Consider the following 19,880-nt stretch of genomic DNA (forward strand, 5'->3'; position numbering starts at 1 on the left):
GGTACGTACATACATTTACATTGCATGCGATAGGTAAAAAATAATATATTATGTACTAACCTAGGTTACATACCTATCTACCTAGGTTAGGTATGTAATAATGGATCCCTGTCCCTGCGAACAAAAAGCTCCTGTGGGGCAAGTCTTGGAGATTGATCTTCCTAGGTTACATGGTTACCTGTTAATTCCTTTTTTAACTTTTAACTTTCTTTTTTGTTTCCGCTTTTGCGAATATCTGCAAGGTGCAGAGGCCTCTAGGTAATATACACCTAAGTACCTACGTACCTTGTCGGAATTACCATTTTAACTACTTATACGTGTAGGATTAAAAGGTAGGTAGGTAGGTAGTGTTTTTGTCTTACGTACATACATTAGGTACCTAGGTAGGTAATCTTTGACGATGGCCTCTCGCTAGTTTCTAGGTAGTCTCTAGGGTGAGGGATGTTATGCTCCGGTCTTACTTTGGGTTGGTGTAATATGACGATCTGGGCATTCCAAATCTTGATAGCGCAAGGTAGGTAGCTTTTATGTATGGATGGATGGAGATTACGTCGTTGTAACCTTACCTTACCTAATCGGTTGCTATGATCTCGACCATATACAGCTGGTCCACATATAACGATAAAGTCAAGATATCAGTATACAGTATAGTGGAATAAGCACAAAGTATGTGATGTGATGTGACACCACAGTCGTCGTGTCACCATGCATGCTACTACGCCCACGAAGCAAAATCAAGAGAATATATGAAAGTCATTTAGAGGCTTTGGTGAAGAACAAGTAGGAAGTCTGTAGGAAATTTATATCAACGTCTTTCAGTGTGCTCTTTGGGGGCGATTATTCTATATCCGCGGCTTAACTTGAAAACGCCATTGGTATAAGTTACAATTGTAAGCTATAGGCGGTAACTCTGTTTACAATGAAGCCCCCAATTATAGAACAGAGAATGATGGAATCTTACAGACTCGATGGTAAGAGTATCAACCCAATAGGGCTTTTCATCTCAGGCTGGTGGACCTTGTGAGACCTGTCAATTAGGGTAATGAAATCGTCATATTCCTTCTATAGTATAACCCCCGAGTCGTAGACAGCTGAATATAACATAGACCCAAGGCTAGATCGGCACCACGCCACCACCGTCCTTCACGACGTTGGTTGTACAACCCGTCTCCTGCAACATTCCGGTGGTCATCGGTCGACGAAGCCTTACCTATATCAACATAAATTTATTGTTTAGAAGAAGTAGTTGTGATTGGCCAGCCTGGTTAATGACTGCGTCTACCTACGGCAAAGCAATCATAACCGAGGCATTGTAAGTCCCAGATAAGCTATGTGAATAGTTACTATGCTACACAAGCCTTGTTTATAGTAGAAATGTAACCTAGCACAACATGATCGAAACTGACAGGAACGCCAATGAGAATAGCATCCCTACCAAGCCAAAAGGTTACAGACATAATTAAGATAATGATAGTAGGTAATTATATGAATCTTCATTGGTCGAGTCATAACGTAGGTCAGCAGAAGAGCCACATAAGCTTGAGATTGACAACACATGTCTTGATTCTGTAGCAAACAGCGGTGGTTTTGACAACACCACCCCGAGCGTGACCCGAAGGAATGGCACGCAAAGATTTGCCACTGCTGGCTTAGGTTAGGTACTTTTCTAATTATGGGCCATCATCAACCCGATTTCCCAATATTGCTTACCCGCGGGGTGACGAACCCAAGAAAATCATGGTGCTTACGGCCCTTGTCATTTGTGGAGTGGTCACGAAGGATAAGCTTCTGCCCAGATGAGCGGAATTACGACCGATCCTTAGGTGGAGTTTAAGATGCCATAATCTGTGCATACCGGTCCTACAAAATCTGCACCTGAGATACGATATCGTGCATATCACTAATTAGATAAAATAAATATTCTCCGTGTAAGTCAGCGACGAAAGCAGAAGATGATATGAACAATGATTGGGTAGAAATATTATAGGTAGGTAGCTATTGTAACAGTTCATTACAACCCTGATGTCGTCTAAATAGGCTTGCCTCAGACGAAAGGAGGCATGACAGCAGGACGCCACACACGTAACCAACCTCGCGCCTAAACCTGCCGAATATTAAGGTGGATTAAGGGGTTTAGTATCTCCCGAGAACAAAAATAACATGAATCGCCAAGGCGTTGGTACACCTTGGACCGGTAGGTGGGAGCGTAGAGCGTAGGGCTGGGTGGAGCTTCACAGACAGATGTTGACGAGATTGCGTTATTGTGCGACAGATGCGGCGTATGCTGAGCCCGTCGATAGGTACGGGACGTGGGATCTTCAACCGGTGATTTGGAATGGCATATGCCTCCTCCCGCCTTTCTCCACTTGTTCTGCAGCCCTACCGAGCCGGACCCCTGGGCGTATGGCTACTAAATAGGCTATCTCACCTCCGACTCCTAAGAAACGTGATGATGACAGACAACCATTCATACGCCGAAGGTGAAGGTCCAGGCGAAAGGATACGGGTTTCGTGTCTCAACTAGCGCGAATCGTTGAGCGCTTGGGGGCGGTTAACGATTTGCTGCTTGAACCGAAGGCTCTTCTAGTTTGGTAGGATTATGTTGTGCAGAGGCTCCATGTATCATCGAAATCGACGATTAGTCGTCGAACCCTTCCTCCACCCCGGCCTCTTCTTCCTCGTATACTTCCGAGTCATTATCTTCAGGAGAATCTGACGCCGCTGACTCGAACTGTTCCTCTTGTGTTGGTTGTTGAAATTCATGAACGGTGTCATTATTATCATCTGGGGGGCCGGAAGCGGGTTTCTCGTCATCGATAAACCCTACGTGCTTCGTGGCTGGTGCTGATGATTTCGGTTGTTCTTCTAGAACATCCCCGTTCCATGGTTTGCATTCTTTTACTAGATCGCCGCACCGTAGGCAAGTCCAGCCTTCACCCTCCTCACGCTCCAATCTGGTTGCAATGCATACAAAGCAATATATGCAGCCGCATGGGATCGTCTCGTATGGATTCGTGATATCCGTCTGTGCCGAGCCTATAACTCCACTTGAGGCGGCTGCAGCCAAAACCTCGGTCTCTGAGACGGCCGAGTTTTGATCCTGATAGCAAATAGCACATGTCCGTTCGGGTAGAAACGCAAAATCGCCTCGCTTCTCGTTGACATCACCCTCCTTGCTGACATTGATGATCTCTTTGGTCTTCCTCCATGTGCGACCAAGCCACCTACGCCATCTATTGATCCCTACTAAGGGCAGGACGAAGAGTAAGAACTCGGTAAATGCGTGCCATACCAGTTGCCGGTTAAGGTACTCGAAAGAAACTTCACGGTTAACTTGACTGGTGGGTGGAGCTAGACGCATTCTCAATACCCTGTCTAGTATTGTTCGGTACCTCCCATGCAAGAGGAAGGCAAGGAACGAGGCGAAGGCAGCTACCGAGTGGAGAGTAGTAATCCGTGACGTGAGTCTGCCAAGCCTCCGTACCATCGGCGAGGGTTGATCGTATCCATTGTCTCGGTCCAGTAACCAATTCTCCCATTTTGTCCAACCATATTTCCCTCCTACGGTAATAAGACCATAGAGACTCTTCTGCCATTTACTCGGGGGGGTTAAAACCAGCCCATCGCGTCTCGCATCGGTATACTTGAGATTTTGAAGAGCCGCACCATAGGTCGCATCATGATCCCAGACCGTAAGTTTGAAAAGGATTATACGAAGCACAAGCAGAATCTCGGCTGACCAGTCATCCTTTAGGGTACCTCCGAAGTATTTGAGCGCTTCGCCAACCTGATCGCGTAGTTGAGTTACGAGGTCTTCGTCTAATAATTCAGCGTCGACTTGGCCGACTCGAAAGGCAGGTCTCGTGCCTTCGCGTGACGAGATCACTTCCCATACCGATAGCGATGAAGTTCCAAGTCGATTCAAGGGATATGGCAAACGCGTCACTTCAGTCCAGGCTCGCGATGCTTGGCGGGTAGCGTCGAGTCGAGCTTGGGCTTCTCGTTCGCGAGCCTGTCGACGCGCAGCCAACCGCTGCTGGGCTTGGACGAAATTGGTAGAGCTCATCTGAGCAGCCACATGGTAATACGATACTCACAATTCCGCAATTTCAATTGGTGATGATGTCGTCATTCATGGCATGACCTCGAACGCATGTATGTGTTGTTGTTGTTATTGTTCTTATCGTGATCTGCGTGGCTTCGTTACTGTCTGTAACGTTTAATGAGGCTTAGAAAATGGCGGGAAGATTGAATGATTCTGGGGAAGTAGTTAACGGTAGCGGTAGTGACGTTGTGGGCTGCTTTAGCGTAAACATTTCGGGGTACGCCGAGGTTAGAAACAGCGCGGATTGGGTTTGATTAAGCTTGGCTTGCATTTGACCCTCGGTACTACCGACTAGCATATGCCGGCTTATATAATGGCATATTATGCATAATGCGCAGTCATAACGCATTAATCCTGCACAATTCAATTGTCTTTGTTCTTTGTTCTCCTATTTCCACTCAGGTTGTTTCTTGTTTACCAATTGTGTGATGTCCGCGGGTATTTACATATCCTATCGATATTTACTTACATACATTAGGTAGGTAACCTAGTTGACTGGAACCCCTTTCCGTATATTTTATTGGTTCTAGCTATGTAGGTCAAGTCAGTATTCAAGATAACTCAAGATAACTGACGATTAAATTCAAAAAGTATCTATTATGTAGGTAGGGTAGGATCTTAGCGAATGAGACTTACTAAATATACATATAGGTACTAACTTAACCTAGGTACTTAACTAACTAGGTAATTATGTACTTATGTATGTAAATAACCCTGCAAAGTATTGCTATTTTTGCTGTTGGACGGGATAAAGTAGTATATTTCTTGTTGGCTCTTCTCATTGGTGGCTTGTAAATGAACGCTTAATTATGGCATCCTAATTGATAGGTTGAAGGCCTCGCAATTTATAATATTTGAAAGGATGTGATAATCAACATGCTATAACTACAGGTAGGAACAGCTCGCCGAGCAAGCTGGATCTGAAGGCATGTTCGCGGCACAGACCTAGCGGCGGGATTCCTCCAGAGTGCTTACATATAGAGTAATCAACTATCTCCTAGGTATGAAGCCGGAGTTAGACATCATGTCTCCCGAATTCGAATGCGGACATAATTCGACAACTCCACTTCGAAACTAGTAGAGGCTGAAGTCTGCCAGATAACGTAGCCTTACATTAGTAAATATGGCGAGCTCTACCGGCTGGTGGAGGCTCATTTAACGGCGGAGCCTCTTGATCTAATCTAGTCTACTATGTAAAGTTGACGTTACTTTGATTCCTAGGTACGATGCACGTATGAGGTAGGTTGGTATCGCGGGGTTTGAAGACCCAGTATTTTAAGAGCCCGGACACTCGAGCCCTTGAGCCCTCGAGGCTCGAGCAAGCCACGCAGTCAGGGGAGTAGCCACATCCTCAACATCCTCAACACTACTATGAGGTACCTAATAAAACCAACAGCGCGACTATTATCCGGGTCTATCACGAAAATTTTGATTCTATCCTATTGGCTAAAACAAAGAATACACCATACCAAGAAGGGCAAGAGTTCGGGTTTGTTGATTTCCAATTGGCGTCCATGGAGGAAGTCTACCTACTTCGTATGGTTGCAGTGATTTTCGGTGGATAGGATTTTATGTTGGTGATATTCTTATTCAAAGTCAATTAAACTTACATGCCTTGCATGCTAAAGAAGACCAAAGAAGACGACGATGGCTGTGCTGCATTGTTACACCTGACACTTGGGAACGAACTTGCAGATTTAAAAGTGCAGACCGCCCCCAATTCGCGCTAGACATCTCACCCAGGACGTGAGTGGACGTGCAGTGGACGGAGCAAAGCCACGATCGCATAAGTCGATACCTAGTTAAAGACAGGGGGGGGAGAAGAAGACTAACAAGGAAGAACTACCTAGTAGGTGGTAGGTGGTAGGTGGTAGGTACTATTATGTAGTGGCCCCGTTGTGCAACACTACCACTCTATCGGGCATATCAACATTATTTCCCCCTTCCATCCCGCGCTCCGTACATTAGGATTAGGTATTAGGGTACAGGGCTGACAGTAACTTGCAGATGACAGCAACCCAAAGGCCAAGGGGTGTGCCGTGGGCCATGTTGTTTCGGGGTCCTCACCACGCGCCCGTACCCTTGCACATACATCACCCGCTGCTACGTGCTATTTGGACCCATTTAACGCCCGTTGAACCCGGCCATTGATGATCGTTTTGTCAGAACTAAATGTGAGGCTTGCTTTCGGCTCATATATGAGAAGTCCGCTCATCGACCCTACCGTTCATCGACCGTGCTTATGGTGCATTCTGGTGCATTCTGGTGCATTTCTTAAGACATAATTCTCTCGTCGGGCACGATCGATCATTCATTTACCTTATATCGGCAAGTTCAGCGGCGATCCTTACACAATTTCACCGGTTTCCTGCTTAAGTAGCCCACCCGACGCTCTCATGGTGATGAGTCGGGATGAGGAGAGGGCCGGAAGCCTCAGTCGGCAAGGGTCCACGGTTTCGTCGCCCGACGGCTCGGAGCCCAGGGCCGCCAATCGGTCCAAGGCCAATATACGAGTATCGCTTGCCTGCGTTCAATGCCGAAGCAAGCACGTCAAATGCGATGCCACGCTGCCGGCTTGTAATCGCTGCCAGCAAGAAGACAAGCCCTGTTTTTATGCAAAGTCGAGACGAGGCATCCGGGACCCCAAAAAGAGAAGTCTTATATCGGATAAGCCACCAGCGACTTCAGCAGGGAACTTCTTCTCAACGTCAAACTTTTCTTCAGGCCTGCCGTCGGTTCGGTCCCCTCGTGAGTTACCCAGCGGCTGGTCCGTCAGTTCGGAATCACAGGCGTCCACCTCGCCTCAAACCGAAAAGGAGTTATTACTCGACTTATTCTACAGCCATTTTCACCCAAGCTACCCCTGTCTCCCCCCTAAACGATTTTTCTTTAACCACGTCAAGTCCGACCCAGACGCCTATCACTTCTTGCTCTTGGTCCTCAATTTCTGCGGATCGCTTTACACAAATCAAATCTCCTCCGACGACTTATTAGAGGCCGCTTGTTCCGCAGCATGTGGGTCGCTACCTTTTACGGTACAGTCGGTACAGGGGCTGCTCATCCTAAGCATTGCTGCTTACGGGATGATGAAATTCGAACACCATGCCGGTTGGGCCAACAGGGCGGTCACGATAGCCGTTGATATTGGCATGAACCATAAGACATTTGCCGACGCAGCATCTGATTCGGTGCTTGCCGAGAGCTATCGAAGAACATGGTGGTGTTTAACCTTTCAGGATTCCGAACGGGCTCTATGCGATGTCGGCTCTACACTCTCCATTACAGATGTGGAGTCCAACGTGGATTTACCATGTGAAGAATGGGAGTATGAATCAGGGGTGAGTACTTCCTTTTCCTTTTCCTTGCCGCCAAGCCTGCCGACTGCCGGGAGCTAGGGCTTCAGCCTCGTACCCAAGCCTCGTACCCAATAGCCTATAGGCCGAAGACGTGTTGTCATATCTAACGTGTTCTCTAGATTATACCTCAGCCCATCTCCCAATCACAATACGAGTCACGAGTCAGCTTGGGACAATCCGACTTTTCTTCAATGGCGTATCTCATTGATATCTGTAAGATCCAGACAGATTTAGTCCTCCCACATAACGAAGCACCAGAAGACAAAAAGCCAGAGATATTCCATCGTGCAGACTCTCGAATATGCGATTGGTTACGGCGTGTTCCGAAGTGGAAAATGAATTTGGTCGATCCGGATGGTGTAGTTGATGTAATACTCTACCACGGCGTTGCCATAGCACATGTGTAAGTATTAGTTAGTATTGTGGATTGCCGTAGACCATCTATTGACGTCTAAGTAATTCAGTAACCGACTTTGGCTCAGACAAGCCTCCCCTAGAACTGGTCTCAACATACGGGATTATTTTCCACTAGGTCCTGCCAAGGGTCCCGATCGTAAGGGGCATATAGTGAAAGGCTTCGGCTGGAATACTCACCCGATTGATATCCAAGCCGCTAATCATTATTGCGATCTATTTCGACATTCTTTCCCTACGAAGTGTCTACGCTCAGTATTCGCGATAGGAACACTACGGGTGGCTTTAGCTTACCTCGATGCATGTGTATTCCTCGGATTGGACTCCCCCGCCTTTCGAGAACGAATCAACATGCTCGTACAAATACTCACAACACATGGGGAAACCTGGCCCCTTTCCAGAAAGATCGCAGAGGACGTTAAGACCGTCGCGAAAGAATACCTAACCCCGAGAATAAGTCAGAGCTGGCGGCCGGGGATCACAGAATCAGAAGCATGGGCTGCGGTATCGAGCGCCCTCTTGAGCGAGGCACCTCTAGCTACTAACTTTGGGTTTGAGCCATATCATCCGCCTTACCAGGTTGAGGGTTGGGCTTTAAATGAAAACTGGCCTAGCCTTACGGATATATATCAAGCCTAAATGATAATACCTACTCTTATACTAGGATGAGATGACGATACGCGGTTTTTTCTTTCTTTTCTCCTGCCTATCTCTAACTGGATAGCATGGCACCGGAACTTGGAAATTTGGTGATGGAAAAAAAGACGGTTTATGGGTTACGACCGGGAGAGAAAGGCTCAACCCTACCCAAACGGATATGTTGGGTTAAGGCTTGAATATATACCTAGGTGCGCATCCTGTGGGGATCAGGAAAGACTATGGGATCAAAGTAAGAGGTGGTAGGGTTTTACGAAATTTCCCATATCCCAAAGTAACGACAAATTATAATGATACACCGGCCGGCGTTGGTCGTGTTGTATCTTCAGCAAGCTATTTGCCCCTATTCCCCTATCCCCTTATCCCCCTATTTTAGTATAGTCTACTAGGTTAGGTTAGTCTACTAGTCTACCTACAAGTTGTTATTTTGCTGCTTGATAGATAGGTATAGGTATGACGTCTAAGAAATCTAATTAGCAATGACTAATAGCTTCGTTTGTTAATTCATACATAAGTACATAACCTAACCTAACATATTGCACTAAAGTGTATACAATGTAGCATCTCTACATAGGTACCTTGAGGTCCATGTAATTACCTAGGATACCCGAGTACGAACTTTCCAAGGTTACATGTACCTACATTAGGTAATTTAAGGTTCGTACATTGATGCTTAAGCATATGTCACGTATACATGGTATGCACTGCGCCTACTACACTAGGTACGCGATCACCGGCGGTGAATCCTAATACGCGTTGTACCTGCCTCGTACCCACAATAGCTCTTTTACGGAGTGGGTACTTACGTCGAACCTTCTCTCCTTGTCCCTGTCTAAAAATTACCCCACCAACAGCTAACAATTCATCCCACTTCACTTTTACTTTCATCCCATACAATCAATCCACTAGGTTAGGTAACAACACATAACCATCGTGAAGACAAATGCTGCCTTTACCCTCTGTATACACTACACGACATGTGCAGATCATAATACCATCAAAATGAACTTTGCTATAGAGGTTCCAGGTGCGGCCACGCCCCTAAACTTCTATGAACTTCTCCGTACTCTCCAAACTGCATCATCATCCCATGATAACAACCGCCGTCAGGCTGCTGGCCAGCAGCTCACTGCCTGGGAATCTGACCCGGAATACTACCCAACTTTACAGGTATATATCATTTCTACTTCGCACACGACTTTTTGACACTAACGGCACTTGTTCCAATAGTCTATTTTTCTCGACAAGAACGCGCCCCAAAACGTCAGGTTTCTTGCAATTATTCAACTTAAGAACGGCGTCGATCGATTCTGGCGGCTCCAGGGTGTCCAGAACGCCATACCGGCAGCTGCGAAACAAGTAATACGGGACAGGCTTTTCCAGGGGACTACTAGTGAAGGTGATAGACAGCTTGCTCTACATAATGCGCTCGTTATTGCGAAGGTGGTCCGCACCGATTTTCCTACAGCCTGGCCTACTCCTTTAAACGACCTTACCCAGCTCCTTAGAGCGACTAAGGATGGCGACCAGGTTGAGCTCTCGGGGGCTTTGATGATACTTCTGCGAATAGTGAAGGAACTCGGAACAGCGCGTCTGCGTAAGTCTCAGACCATGCTTCAGTCCATCACACCAGAACTCGTATATATTCTTGGTGAAATATATCATGATAGGACTAGTCAGTGGATAGCTTTTTTAACCAACGGTCGTGAAAATGAAGACGGAGATAAGGCTTTACTCGCCATGGAAAATAGCCTTGACGCTATCAAGAGTCTCCGTCGACTCTTGATAGTTGGTTATGAGTACCCACACAAGGACAAAAGCGTCCAACAAGTCTGGAGCTTCTCTCAAGCGCAGTTTGCACAATTTCTCAACTTCATCAACAGTGATTCGCGAAAGATAGCATGCTATGCCGATCTCTTAGGGAAACACCTTATGCAATTCACAAAGCTCCATAATGAGATGGCTACAGCCCATCCTGCAAGCTTTGCCTCTCTTCCAAACTCTCTAGATCTTGTCCGTGCATATTGGGACCTCACCGCTAAATTTGCAGAAGTGTTCAATAAGTCGGATGGAATACGACAAGAGACCTCAGGGTCAGGCCAGCCCAAGGCTAAAGTCGAAGGGCCCCTTTTGGAAAGGCTAGCATTGAAGGGTCTGCTTCTAGTAAGACAGTGTGTAAGGATAATCCACTTTCCCCAGCAGACAATCCGTTATCGTTCAAAGGACATCATAGATGAACAACAACACGCAGTCAAATTTCTAGGCGCCGAATTGCTCAAAGATGAAGTTGTCACCCAAATAGCAAACGTCTTAATCACTCACTTCTTCATATTTCGTAAAGCGGATCTAGATGCATGGGATGAAGACCCGCAGGAATGGGAACAGCAAGAAGAAGCCGAAGGTAATGCCTACGAATGGGAAGTGAGGCCTTGCGCGGAGAAGTTATTCTTGGATCTCCTCACACATTACAAACATCTACTCCTACAGCCACTCATATCATACTTTGGTACGGTTCAAAACCCGCAAGCGGATATCGTTACTAAAGAAGCAGTGTATACTGCTATGGGACTAGCTGCTCCTTTGGTCAGCGAAGAGTTCGACTTCGAAAATATGCTGAAGACGACAATAGCAGCCGATGCTCAGCAAACGGGTCCATTAGCCCGAGTCATCAGACGAAGGATTGCCATCCTTCTAAGTCAATGGGTGCCTGTCAAAATATCAGCAGAAGCCCGCCCACTTGTTTACGAAATATTCCGACATTTTCTTAACCCCGAAGATGCATGCAACGACATTGTTGTTCGTATTACGACTGCGAGACAATTTAAAACTATCTTTGACGAATTAGGATTTGAAGGACATCTGTTCTCTCCATATGCTTCTGATGTGCTTATGCGGCTCATCAGGCTATTAGAAGAAGCAGAGGTTGACGAGACCAAGTTGGCGATACTCGAGTCAACGCGGAGTCTCATACAGCGCATGGAAACACATGTGTCTAGCTTCGGCGACATGGTAATGAATGCGATACCCGGCATCTGGGAGTCAGCGGGTGACCTGGGTTTCATGATGAAGCAATCGGTTTTGGCTATCATACAAGCAGTGGTGATGTCCATGAAAACAGAATCTCAGAGATATCAACCTATGATTTTACCACTGATATCCGAGGCTACAAGAGAAGGTACAGAGTTATATTTGTACCTCATCGAAGAAGCGCTCGACCTGTGGTCTAATATCTTATACCAAAGCCAGCCACCCTTATCATCGGAACTTACCAGTCTGGCTGAAACTGCCATCAATGAACTCTCGAAGCAGAATGACCACGCTTTTACATACACAAGCATTCTCGGCTGTTACGTTCTACTCGCACCAGAGGTCATTCTTGAAGATCGATATAGACGACCAGCTCTCGCTGCGCTCTCTAGTTCGCTTAGTGCGAAGAGCCGTGAGCTAGTGAGCATCACCATACGATACACCGAATCGTTAATACGATTATCTCATGAGTTAGGTGGCACGTCCGGACTACAAGTAATTGTTCAGGACATGATGGGGATAGGCTTCCTGCCTACAATCTTCGAAGGCATACATGACTCCTTTGAAGCCCACCAAACATCTGGACCCAAAAAGAAGCAAAGTCGTGTGGGCTCTCAAATCCTGGTAGAGTACTTCGTGATCCTATCTCGAATTGCCGTAATCGATCCCACCATGTTTGTGGAGATGCTTGCCTCGCTTGGTCCCTTGGATCAAGTGTGGAATTGGCTCAGTGCCGAGTGGTTTGGTTCATTTGATAGCATAGCTGATAACAATCGGCACAAACTTAACCTTCTAGCTCTAACACGGCTTCTTGAACTTCACCAACCAATGCAGGACCTTGTTCTGCTCAAACTCCAGGATTATTTTTCAATGTGGACCAGCGTCATGGTCCAGATTATAAGTGCTGAGCCACCTTCTATCGGCAATGATATGCTCGTCATCACTGGCAAGTTGGAACCCACCGAATGGGACACAGCGAAGGATGAGAGAGAGAGGGCTTTGTTTGCGACCGACCCGGTGAAGACAGTCCAGTCTCTTCCCTTTGTGAAAGATAAACTTAACGACCTGGTACAGAGAACTGGCGGAGAGCAAGCTTTCCAGCATAATTGGGCCGTGAACGTCGACAGAGAAGTCCTAGCTGGGTTCCAAGCAATAGCTGCAGTATCTAGTGGTGAGGCGTAGTGCGTCTCAAACCTAAAGGAGATGCAAGACGAAATGGAGTCGCAGCAGGACCTATTGAAGATGCGTCTAGGAATGTGGCGAGTATAAGGAGCAGGAGAGTGCATAGGAGATTGGCAAGTTGATGTATATCACAACAAGCATGCCAACATCCTCTAAGGAGAACAATGTGACGAGAATCGGGCCTGGCTTTGTTTCTTATATGACTACAACCAAAAGATACCACGAACTTCGAGGTGTTCGGATGCTAAGGGTTGGTTTGCTATGATTCTTGTTTAGTTACCTAACCTAGGTACTAAGGATAGCTCGTTATAGTGATATACATGCGTTCCCACGTTGAGTTGTGAGTATGTTTTGCTAATGGAAAGGATTGTTAGGACTGTCGGTAAGTATGCCGATAGTTTAATAGAAATGCCTCGAGGTAAGGAAAGCGCTGCGTAAGTTTTCCGAATAGCGTTAAGTCTACGAGTTGAAATTAGCCAGTAGTAGATATGTAACTTCACAGTTGGCCCTTGGGTACGAGAGATGTGTAAAAATAAAAAAAAATAAAAAAAAGGTAGGTTCTTGCTCACGCAGAGTGACGATATTAGTTATTTAGGAGGTAGCTGTCACGTCCACGAGACTACACTCATATAGACAGCCCGGCTATCTGTAACTATTCTTCATCTTGCGACCCCCTCTCGCATAAGACTACAGCACCATAAGCCGAGACGGGTATATTAGGTGCCTAACTCTCTCTTTACTTCAGCGCGAGCGCAACCCAGCCACCAATCACTATTCGCATGCAAACAGGAGTTAGTATAATACTTCTACATAGACCAACCATGATGATAAAAAGAGTAAGTAAAAGCGGGCAAATGAAAACGCACAGCATAGGCCACCAAGCGGCGTGACGGGACCCAGGAAGCGGAAGCGGGCCGGGTCGAGGACGAGCAGGTACAAGCTCCCGCTGAAGAAGGTCATGCCGGTGGTAAACAGGAGGGCGGAGACGGGGTTCTGGACCTGGGCGGCGAGGAGCAGGGCGACGGAGTGCACGAGCTGGTAGTGGGCGGCGGTGGCCCAGGAGCCGACTTTGGCCGGGTCCGAGATCAGCTTTTTCAGCCCGTGGGCGCCGAAGGCGCCGAGGCCGACGGCGGATGCGCCGTAGATGCAAGCGAGGGTCCAGTACATGCTGTTGCGGGGGTGGCGGCGGGTGGTGGTGGTTGTGGTGGTGATGAGGGAGGTGCGTTCGTTGGAGGGCATGGCTGAGGTGGGTGGACAGCTGGGTGGTGAGGTTGAGGTTGAGGTTGAGGTCGAGGTCGGAGGTGCCGCGGATATAGAAATATTAGGTATAGGTATAGGTATAGGTATAGGTAGGTACCTATGTATAGGTATCTAGAGTAATTAAACCCGGGAGGTCCGGTACGTTACACAAGGTTTATGGATTAGATAAGGAGGTCTTAGCTCCCGCTTTTAGCTGCGTTAGGCGGGTTGCATTACATAGGTAAGTTAACGGTTTACATACTTCTCGTTTGCAACTCCAACTTCGTTATGCTTCGTACCTAACTTGTTTAATCCATTCTCATGGCTATTTTGAATACTGGCAATTTCCTCCCTAGTAAATTCGATGCTAAGAATAAACCGAAACTCTAAGTGAGCCATTTAAAATCTACTTGTACTGATCCGAGCCAGCGTTAACAGATATGGATTGTCTCTTCCCGACGCCCAAGAATTTGCAAGGCTTCTCCCTGCATGATTCCATCAACATAGCAGCCACCAACAAGATAGTAAGAATGGTATAACTATAAATAAAGGAAGAAAAGAAATTATATTTAGCCCCGTAATCGACTGGTATAAGTTATGCTATCATCATCGGTATCATAGTAGCCAGGAGGTGCGTCCTCCGGATTAGGACACCATGGGAACCTGTTATCGGCTGGCGAGAATAATGCATCATACCATCGCGGTATATTCCCTTTGGCCATCATTGCAGCAATCTCTAGCCGATCATATATATAAGTGCCCTTCGCCTTGATAGCATCCTTTAAATACTTCCAGAACGTTTGATAAGGGATGTTCTCAACCTTGATCGTCACTCCGTCTATGACGCTACCATCAACGTCGTTTATAAACTCATCTAGTGCTTTCTTGTCTTTAAAACAGACGCACCCTCGAGTCATGTGCGTCTCGCGTATACCGGGACAGCACGGTTTAAACCCTTCAAACCGTACATCGCATATGTCGGCGGCAACTCCAATGGGTCGATAGTCTTCTGTTACGAAAGCCAACTTCTGGGCAGAATCGATGCTAGGAGGTAGACGTGAACCCTGGTTATGGATCAACGCCTTGTACGGCATGAATCTGAAGGCCTCGACCTGGGCTTCAATCTCTATACCTGGGAATTTTCGCTCTCCCAGTATGAGCTTGTTTACGCCCTCTCGACATTGCAACCCTTCTAGCACGGCTAATGCTTTAACCGCTTCGTTGACGACTATGGGAGTTCCTACAAACCATATTGTACCGATAGAGTTGTAACCAAAGGTATAAAGGATGGTTCCCATCTTAATTTGATGGTATGCTAAGGTTGGAGAAACTGCTGCGATCATCCTTGAAAGGTCTATCCAATAGGGGAACATGTTGTTGATATCCGCAAAGTTCAAGCCTATGCGCTCGATATCTTTTGGAAGAGAAAAGCCGATAAGCGCGATATTTTGACCTAGGACTTCTTTGCACAGTTGCCTCATAGCATTGACTATTGTGGTCGTCGCCCTAGGTTTGACTACCTCCTCTCGGCCTATCATGTTGATCCTCAACGACATGACCTTAACCTGGCGTTCCGTTATGAAGTCTGCGAGAGATAGCATTTCCTCGTGCTTGCTACAGGTATGCTCCTCGAGTTTCGTTAAAAGTGCCAGGTCAACGTCAAAGAGCCCCCCAATCACAAACTTGGGTTTGACTTCCAAGGCGACGAAAGCGGTATTGGCAGGCAGCTTCTTAACCGCTTTCATGGTAGGAACATAACGTTTCAATAAGTCATTTAGCTGTCTCCGGTTATGAATATTGCTCGTGTCTAGGATAGGGATCAGCCTATCCTCCCGCCAGGTGAGCTCATCGGGTTCTCGCATATCCTTGGTTCTCGCTAGGTGGCGATGAATACGGTCTAATCTTGTCATGGCTTTATAAGAGAATTCCTCAATCCGAGGGTTAAAATATCGTATATATCTTCTAATCTCGGAATAAGCGATCATGTTCTTGCACCTGTTCGCATAGACGTCGTTAGGTTACTCGATAGCAGGATGATTTGATCATGTAGAAAATGTTGTCTAAGGGAGGCAAGGGGACAGAGAAAGAATTTATGAGGGCAAATTCACTCAAGTGATCTTCCCACGCTTCTTATATACGTACATTTTGGGACTTTAGGAAATAGAAGAGAATGGGAACCTAATAAGTACCTACCTAACCTACTTATACTTAAAGCAACTGTCCCAGCACACAAAATCACATAGTCATAGAGTTGTTGGATATTCACGAAACTCTAATAACGCAAATCAGATACCTAACTGAGGGTATCTTTTCCAGAATTTATACTTATTATTAATAGGCATAGTTCCCCGGTGGATATACAATCTGGCGTTCTATTCACTTAGGTACCTACCTACCTAGGTAGTCTATAAGGGGGGACGAGCCACGATCTAACCGCCGCTACGATAGTCCGAACATGTCTATTCACATAACGTTTAGCATGGCCAAAGTAACCTTTTGAGTTGGGATGATGCATTAGTAGTTTGAAAATATCTCGAAGGGGCATGCGACCATCGATATAGTTACGGTCAAAGAGTTCTAGAAAAGCCAAATACCAGCGCCCTCATAGAAATTAGAAATGCGCACTGCTGCGTATTATGAAAAGTTTCTCACGAATCATATGGGGATAATTAGGGATTATGTCAAGGTGCCACTCAAACAACTATCTCTACCTAACTAATGGCTACGGCTTGGTGCTATGCGCACGCTATGCCACATTTTAACCTAAAATCGCCGACGGTGAGGACTTCAATGCGGCCTGAGCTCGGACGTACTATAAAGCATATAGTAAATAGCAGGCCCTCACCGAGAGGGAACGTCATAGTGAAACAATTCGGTGTCTCCTTGACATCCCAGGGACCTAGTTCAAAGCCTCTCAGCTCAGCCTTATAGAGAAAAGAATACTTCTCTAATGTCGTAAGCCAAGACATGCTAAGCATCCCCAAGGGTGGTAGGTAGAGGGATGGTAGATGTCGAGTGTCCAAAGCGCCTCGTCATTCCGCCAATCACCGGACAGTCCCAACTTTGGAGGACTTTAAGAGGTATATAGCAATAATTAATCGATATTTTCCAGATCGAACGACGCGTTCGGATATCCAGTGAGATGTTGCGATGTGGATCTCAGGCAATAGCAGATCGACGTTGAGGAGATTCCCCTTTTAGGTGGCAAGCCGCGATCTTACACCACCGACCCCAATAGCCCCCATGACAAACCCCAGACCTGGGAGGTAGCCATCTCTGCATGTATAATAATAATATAACAGTATATCCTGAGGTCGTTCCCTAGTTTCGCCCCTACTCTCTACTCTGTTCTACCTATTTTGATTTCATCAACTAGTCGTGCCTCTGAGATCTATTGAAAGATAAATACCCTTTCGCTCACTTTTATATATTTGGGTATATCATATATGACAATGCTAAAGATGCTATTAATTAGAAGCACGTTGCTCTTTCTTCTTGAAAGCTATTTGGTTTTGCAGGTATTGGCCGTGACCTGTTACCACCTCGACGGCACAAATGCAGGACCATCGAACGAAGTGTGCAATCCTAAGTAGGTGAACCCAGTTCTTTGCTGTCTTTCAACGTATTGGGTGAAACCAGCCCATAATAAAGGTGCTGGAACTTAACTCAATCATTTTCATACCATATACTGATAGTATATGACCCAGTGCTACCGGAGTAGAAGGATCCCATAGCGCATGCTGTAGCGCTGAGAACGGAGATGCATGTCTATCAACCGGCCTGTGTCTGAACACCATCGCTCGCCAGCAGAGCCACCTGCTCTGGTCGACAGCATGCACGGATCCAACGTTCAAAGACCCGAGCTGTCCTCAGTACTGCCTTGGACGTTAGTCAACTGCCTTTCCCTCTTGGCAGATATCTTAGCTAATAGGGAGTGAAAGTCAAACTCGATAACGCCCATCTAAAAACTTGCAACGATACCTTTTGGTGCTGCGCAAGCGACGCAAATGTGTTGACAACACAACTTTGCTGTGACAATGCCTTTAAGCTAACACAACCTATCGGTACTGTTGTCGCACAGCTCCAGTCTGGTAAAGGAGCAATACCCCTCGCCACAGCGTCCTCTACCATTTCGGGCTCATCAAACACCAATTCCTCGACGGAGAACCCATCAAGTATTTCTTCCGGTGCGGTAGCAGGACTAGCGATTGAAGGTGTCATCATTGCTTCTGCTCTTGCGGGGCTAGGGTTTATGATTTGGCGGAATAGACTGTTAAGTCGGAAAGTGAAGGAGGCCGAAGCAGCCGCCGCAGCGGCAACAAGTGCGCAGCAGCAGCAATACCAATGGCAACACCCCCCATCATCATATGCTAATACAGTCCCTCATATGGCCATGTATAACTATGGAGGCCCCGGTGAAACGGAGCCTCCCAAGAGGAGTGAACTACACTCGAGCACCTATACAGAACTCCCGGGTACAGATATTGTTGGCACAGAGCTTTCATCTGAGACAAGAAGCCCGCGGTCCCCAGGTATCCCGTTACAGAGGTAACGTAGGTAATCATGAGGGTCGCCCTCAATACTTCTACCTAGCTAGGTAGGTATGCTTCGAGTCGAGATGGCCAGCCCAAATTCAGCCGGAGTTAATTTTTTCAGGTTAGGTTTATGGCAGTTTCATAGGGATCTATATTGTTCTATGCGTATATTATATACTCAGAAGATCTAATCAGGTACGTATACCGATATGAGATAGGTTAAGGGGGATGGGTCATTGGCAATGGATAGGAGTAAATTAAGACAGGAATATTAACTAGGCACCTAACCCAGGTGGACGACACGGTTTCCATTGAACAATAACTCACGTACTACATAATATGTAATTTTGCCAGATCGCGTTTGGTTATATAGGATGCCTTCGTAATTAGCTCTCTGTTCGCTTCCAAGTCCACATCATATATTCGATGAGTTGTTCCGGGACATACGGTACAAGTCTTAATTGTTTCCGAACCAGACCTTTGTAGATAAGATGTCAACATTCAAAATCAATATTCACCACTAGAAGCTGTATTCGTAAACAATGAGCCGTCAAAGGCCTCTATATAAGAGAGGCGTCTTACACACTAAAAAATCATAGCATTGCATTATTACATTTAATTACTTATTTACATCAGATAGATCCCCTGTTAATCAAGAAAGCAATATGGAGCAGACTCCCGAACAAACCCCTGGCTCTGAACAGGCTATAACCGTAGATACCCAATACTTCCATGAGGTTCTTAAGCACTTCAACGAAGACGGGTATCTTATTAACAAGAATACTAGACTCAACATCAAGTGTCATATTTGCCAGGTCGCACATCTAAGCCTCGTAAACCATGACCTTGATAAAAGGTCACGAACCACTCACGAACCTTTTGCAGTTTTACCTAAATGTGGTCATGCCTTCGGCTACAAATGTATCTCCCAGTGGCTGATGAAAGACATCAATGTAAAAAATTCCCAGTGTCCAACATGTCGTATGGATGTCTTCCGCAGCAGGATGCAACCCGAGGTACTCCCCATCTTCGGTACCTGTGAGCCAGAAGAGCAACACCTGGAGATAGTCGCCATTAGGGAGAGTCTTCGCAGGAACGATACGCCGCCAACGGAGCCAAGAACAGGCATGGAATTGCTGAGAGGTCCAGAATGGTTGATTCTGCAGAACCCTGCCTTGCTACTTCTAGATGAAGAAGAAGAACGAACGGCCTTCAGAATGCTATGGGGGTTTGGTCCGTAAGGGCAACGATAGTGGATAGTATCCCAAGATTAAACAGCTTAGAGTATGATTTAATTTACTAGATAGATGAGCTGTAGATTGCTCATAGGGGGCCTTTAGATTGTCGTCTATAGATTAGACCTAC

At 46.3% G+C, this 19,880-nt stretch overlaps 7 protein-coding genes across 7 annotated transcripts; 4 read left to right on the forward strand and 3 right to left on the reverse strand.

Moving 5' to 3' along the window:
- Positions 1 to 2,085: 2,085 nt before the first annotated feature.
- On the reverse strand, positions 2,086 to 4,066 carry F4813DRAFT_397149 (Pex12 amino terminal region-domain-containing protein; the record flags this gene model as incomplete). Its single annotated transcript, XM_049247915.1, has 2 exons — positions 2,086 to 2,731; positions 2,768 to 4,066. The coding sequence occupies 2 exons, from the start codon at positions 4,064 to 4,066 to the stop codon at positions 2,639 to 2,641; spliced, it is 1,392 nt and encodes a 463-aa protein (XP_049098876.1). The 3' UTR covers positions 2,086 to 2,638.
- A 2,435-nt stretch (positions 4,067 to 6,501) lies between these two features.
- On the forward strand, positions 6,502 to 8,514 carry F4813DRAFT_390253 (uncharacterized protein; the record flags this gene model as incomplete). Its single annotated transcript, XM_049246984.1, has 3 exons — positions 6,502 to 7,443; positions 7,581 to 7,864; positions 7,926 to 8,514. 3 exons carry the CDS (start codon positions 6,502 to 6,504, stop codon positions 8,512 to 8,514), a joined length of 1,815 nt encoding a protein of 604 aa, XP_049098877.1.
- Positions 8,515 to 9,534: 1,020 nt separating this feature from the next.
- F4813DRAFT_397155 (ARM repeat-containing protein) lies at positions 9,535 to 13,137 on the forward strand (the record flags this gene model as incomplete). Its single annotated transcript, XM_049247916.1, has 2 exons — positions 9,535 to 9,702; positions 9,763 to 13,137. The coding sequence occupies 2 exons, from the start codon at positions 9,535 to 9,537 to the stop codon at positions 12,739 to 12,741; spliced, it is 3,147 nt and encodes a 1,048-aa protein (XP_049098878.1). The 3' UTR covers positions 12,742 to 13,137.
- Positions 13,110 to 14,095, reverse strand: F4813DRAFT_115633 (DUF423-domain-containing protein). The gene is made up of 2 exons (XM_049238545.1): positions 13,608 to 14,095; positions 13,110 to 13,512 (listed from the first exon to the last, which is right to left on the reverse strand). Exons 1-2 carry the CDS (start codon positions 13,978 to 13,980, stop codon positions 13,478 to 13,480), a joined length of 408 nt encoding a protein of 135 aa, XP_049098879.1. The 5' UTR covers positions 13,981 to 14,095; the 3' UTR covers positions 13,110 to 13,477.
- A 454-nt stretch (positions 14,096 to 14,549) lies between these two features.
- Positions 14,550 to 15,890, reverse strand: F4813DRAFT_390256 (uncharacterized protein; the record flags this gene model as incomplete). The annotated part of the gene is made up of 1 exon (XM_049246985.1): positions 14,550 to 15,890. One exon carries the CDS (start codon positions 15,888 to 15,890, stop codon positions 14,550 to 14,552), a length of 1,341 nt encoding a protein of 446 aa, XP_049098880.1.
- A 1,551-nt stretch (positions 15,891 to 17,441) lies between these two features.
- On the forward strand, positions 17,442 to 18,856 carry F4813DRAFT_397165 (uncharacterized protein; the record flags this gene model as incomplete). Its single annotated transcript, XM_049247917.1, has 3 exons — positions 17,442 to 17,569; positions 17,688 to 17,866; positions 17,922 to 18,856. The coding sequence occupies 3 exons, from the start codon at positions 17,442 to 17,444 to the stop codon at positions 18,530 to 18,532; spliced, it is 918 nt and encodes a 305-aa protein (XP_049098881.1). The 3' UTR covers positions 18,533 to 18,856.
- A 324-nt stretch (positions 18,857 to 19,180) lies between these two features.
- On the forward strand, positions 19,181 to 19,756 carry F4813DRAFT_390258 (uncharacterized protein; the record flags this gene model as incomplete). Its single annotated transcript, XM_049246986.1, has 1 exon — positions 19,181 to 19,756. One exon carries the CDS (start codon positions 19,181 to 19,183, stop codon positions 19,754 to 19,756), a length of 576 nt encoding a protein of 191 aa, XP_049098882.1.
- Positions 19,757 to 19,880: the final 124 nt, after the last annotated feature.

This window comes from Daldinia decipiens (genome assembly GCF_022478715.1).
Source record: "Daldinia decipiens strain CBS 113046 unplaced genomic scaffold F4813scaffold_20, whole genome shotgun sequence".
Classification (NCBI taxonomy): Eukaryota; Fungi; Ascomycota; class Sordariomycetes; order Xylariales; family Hypoxylaceae; genus Daldinia; species Daldinia decipiens.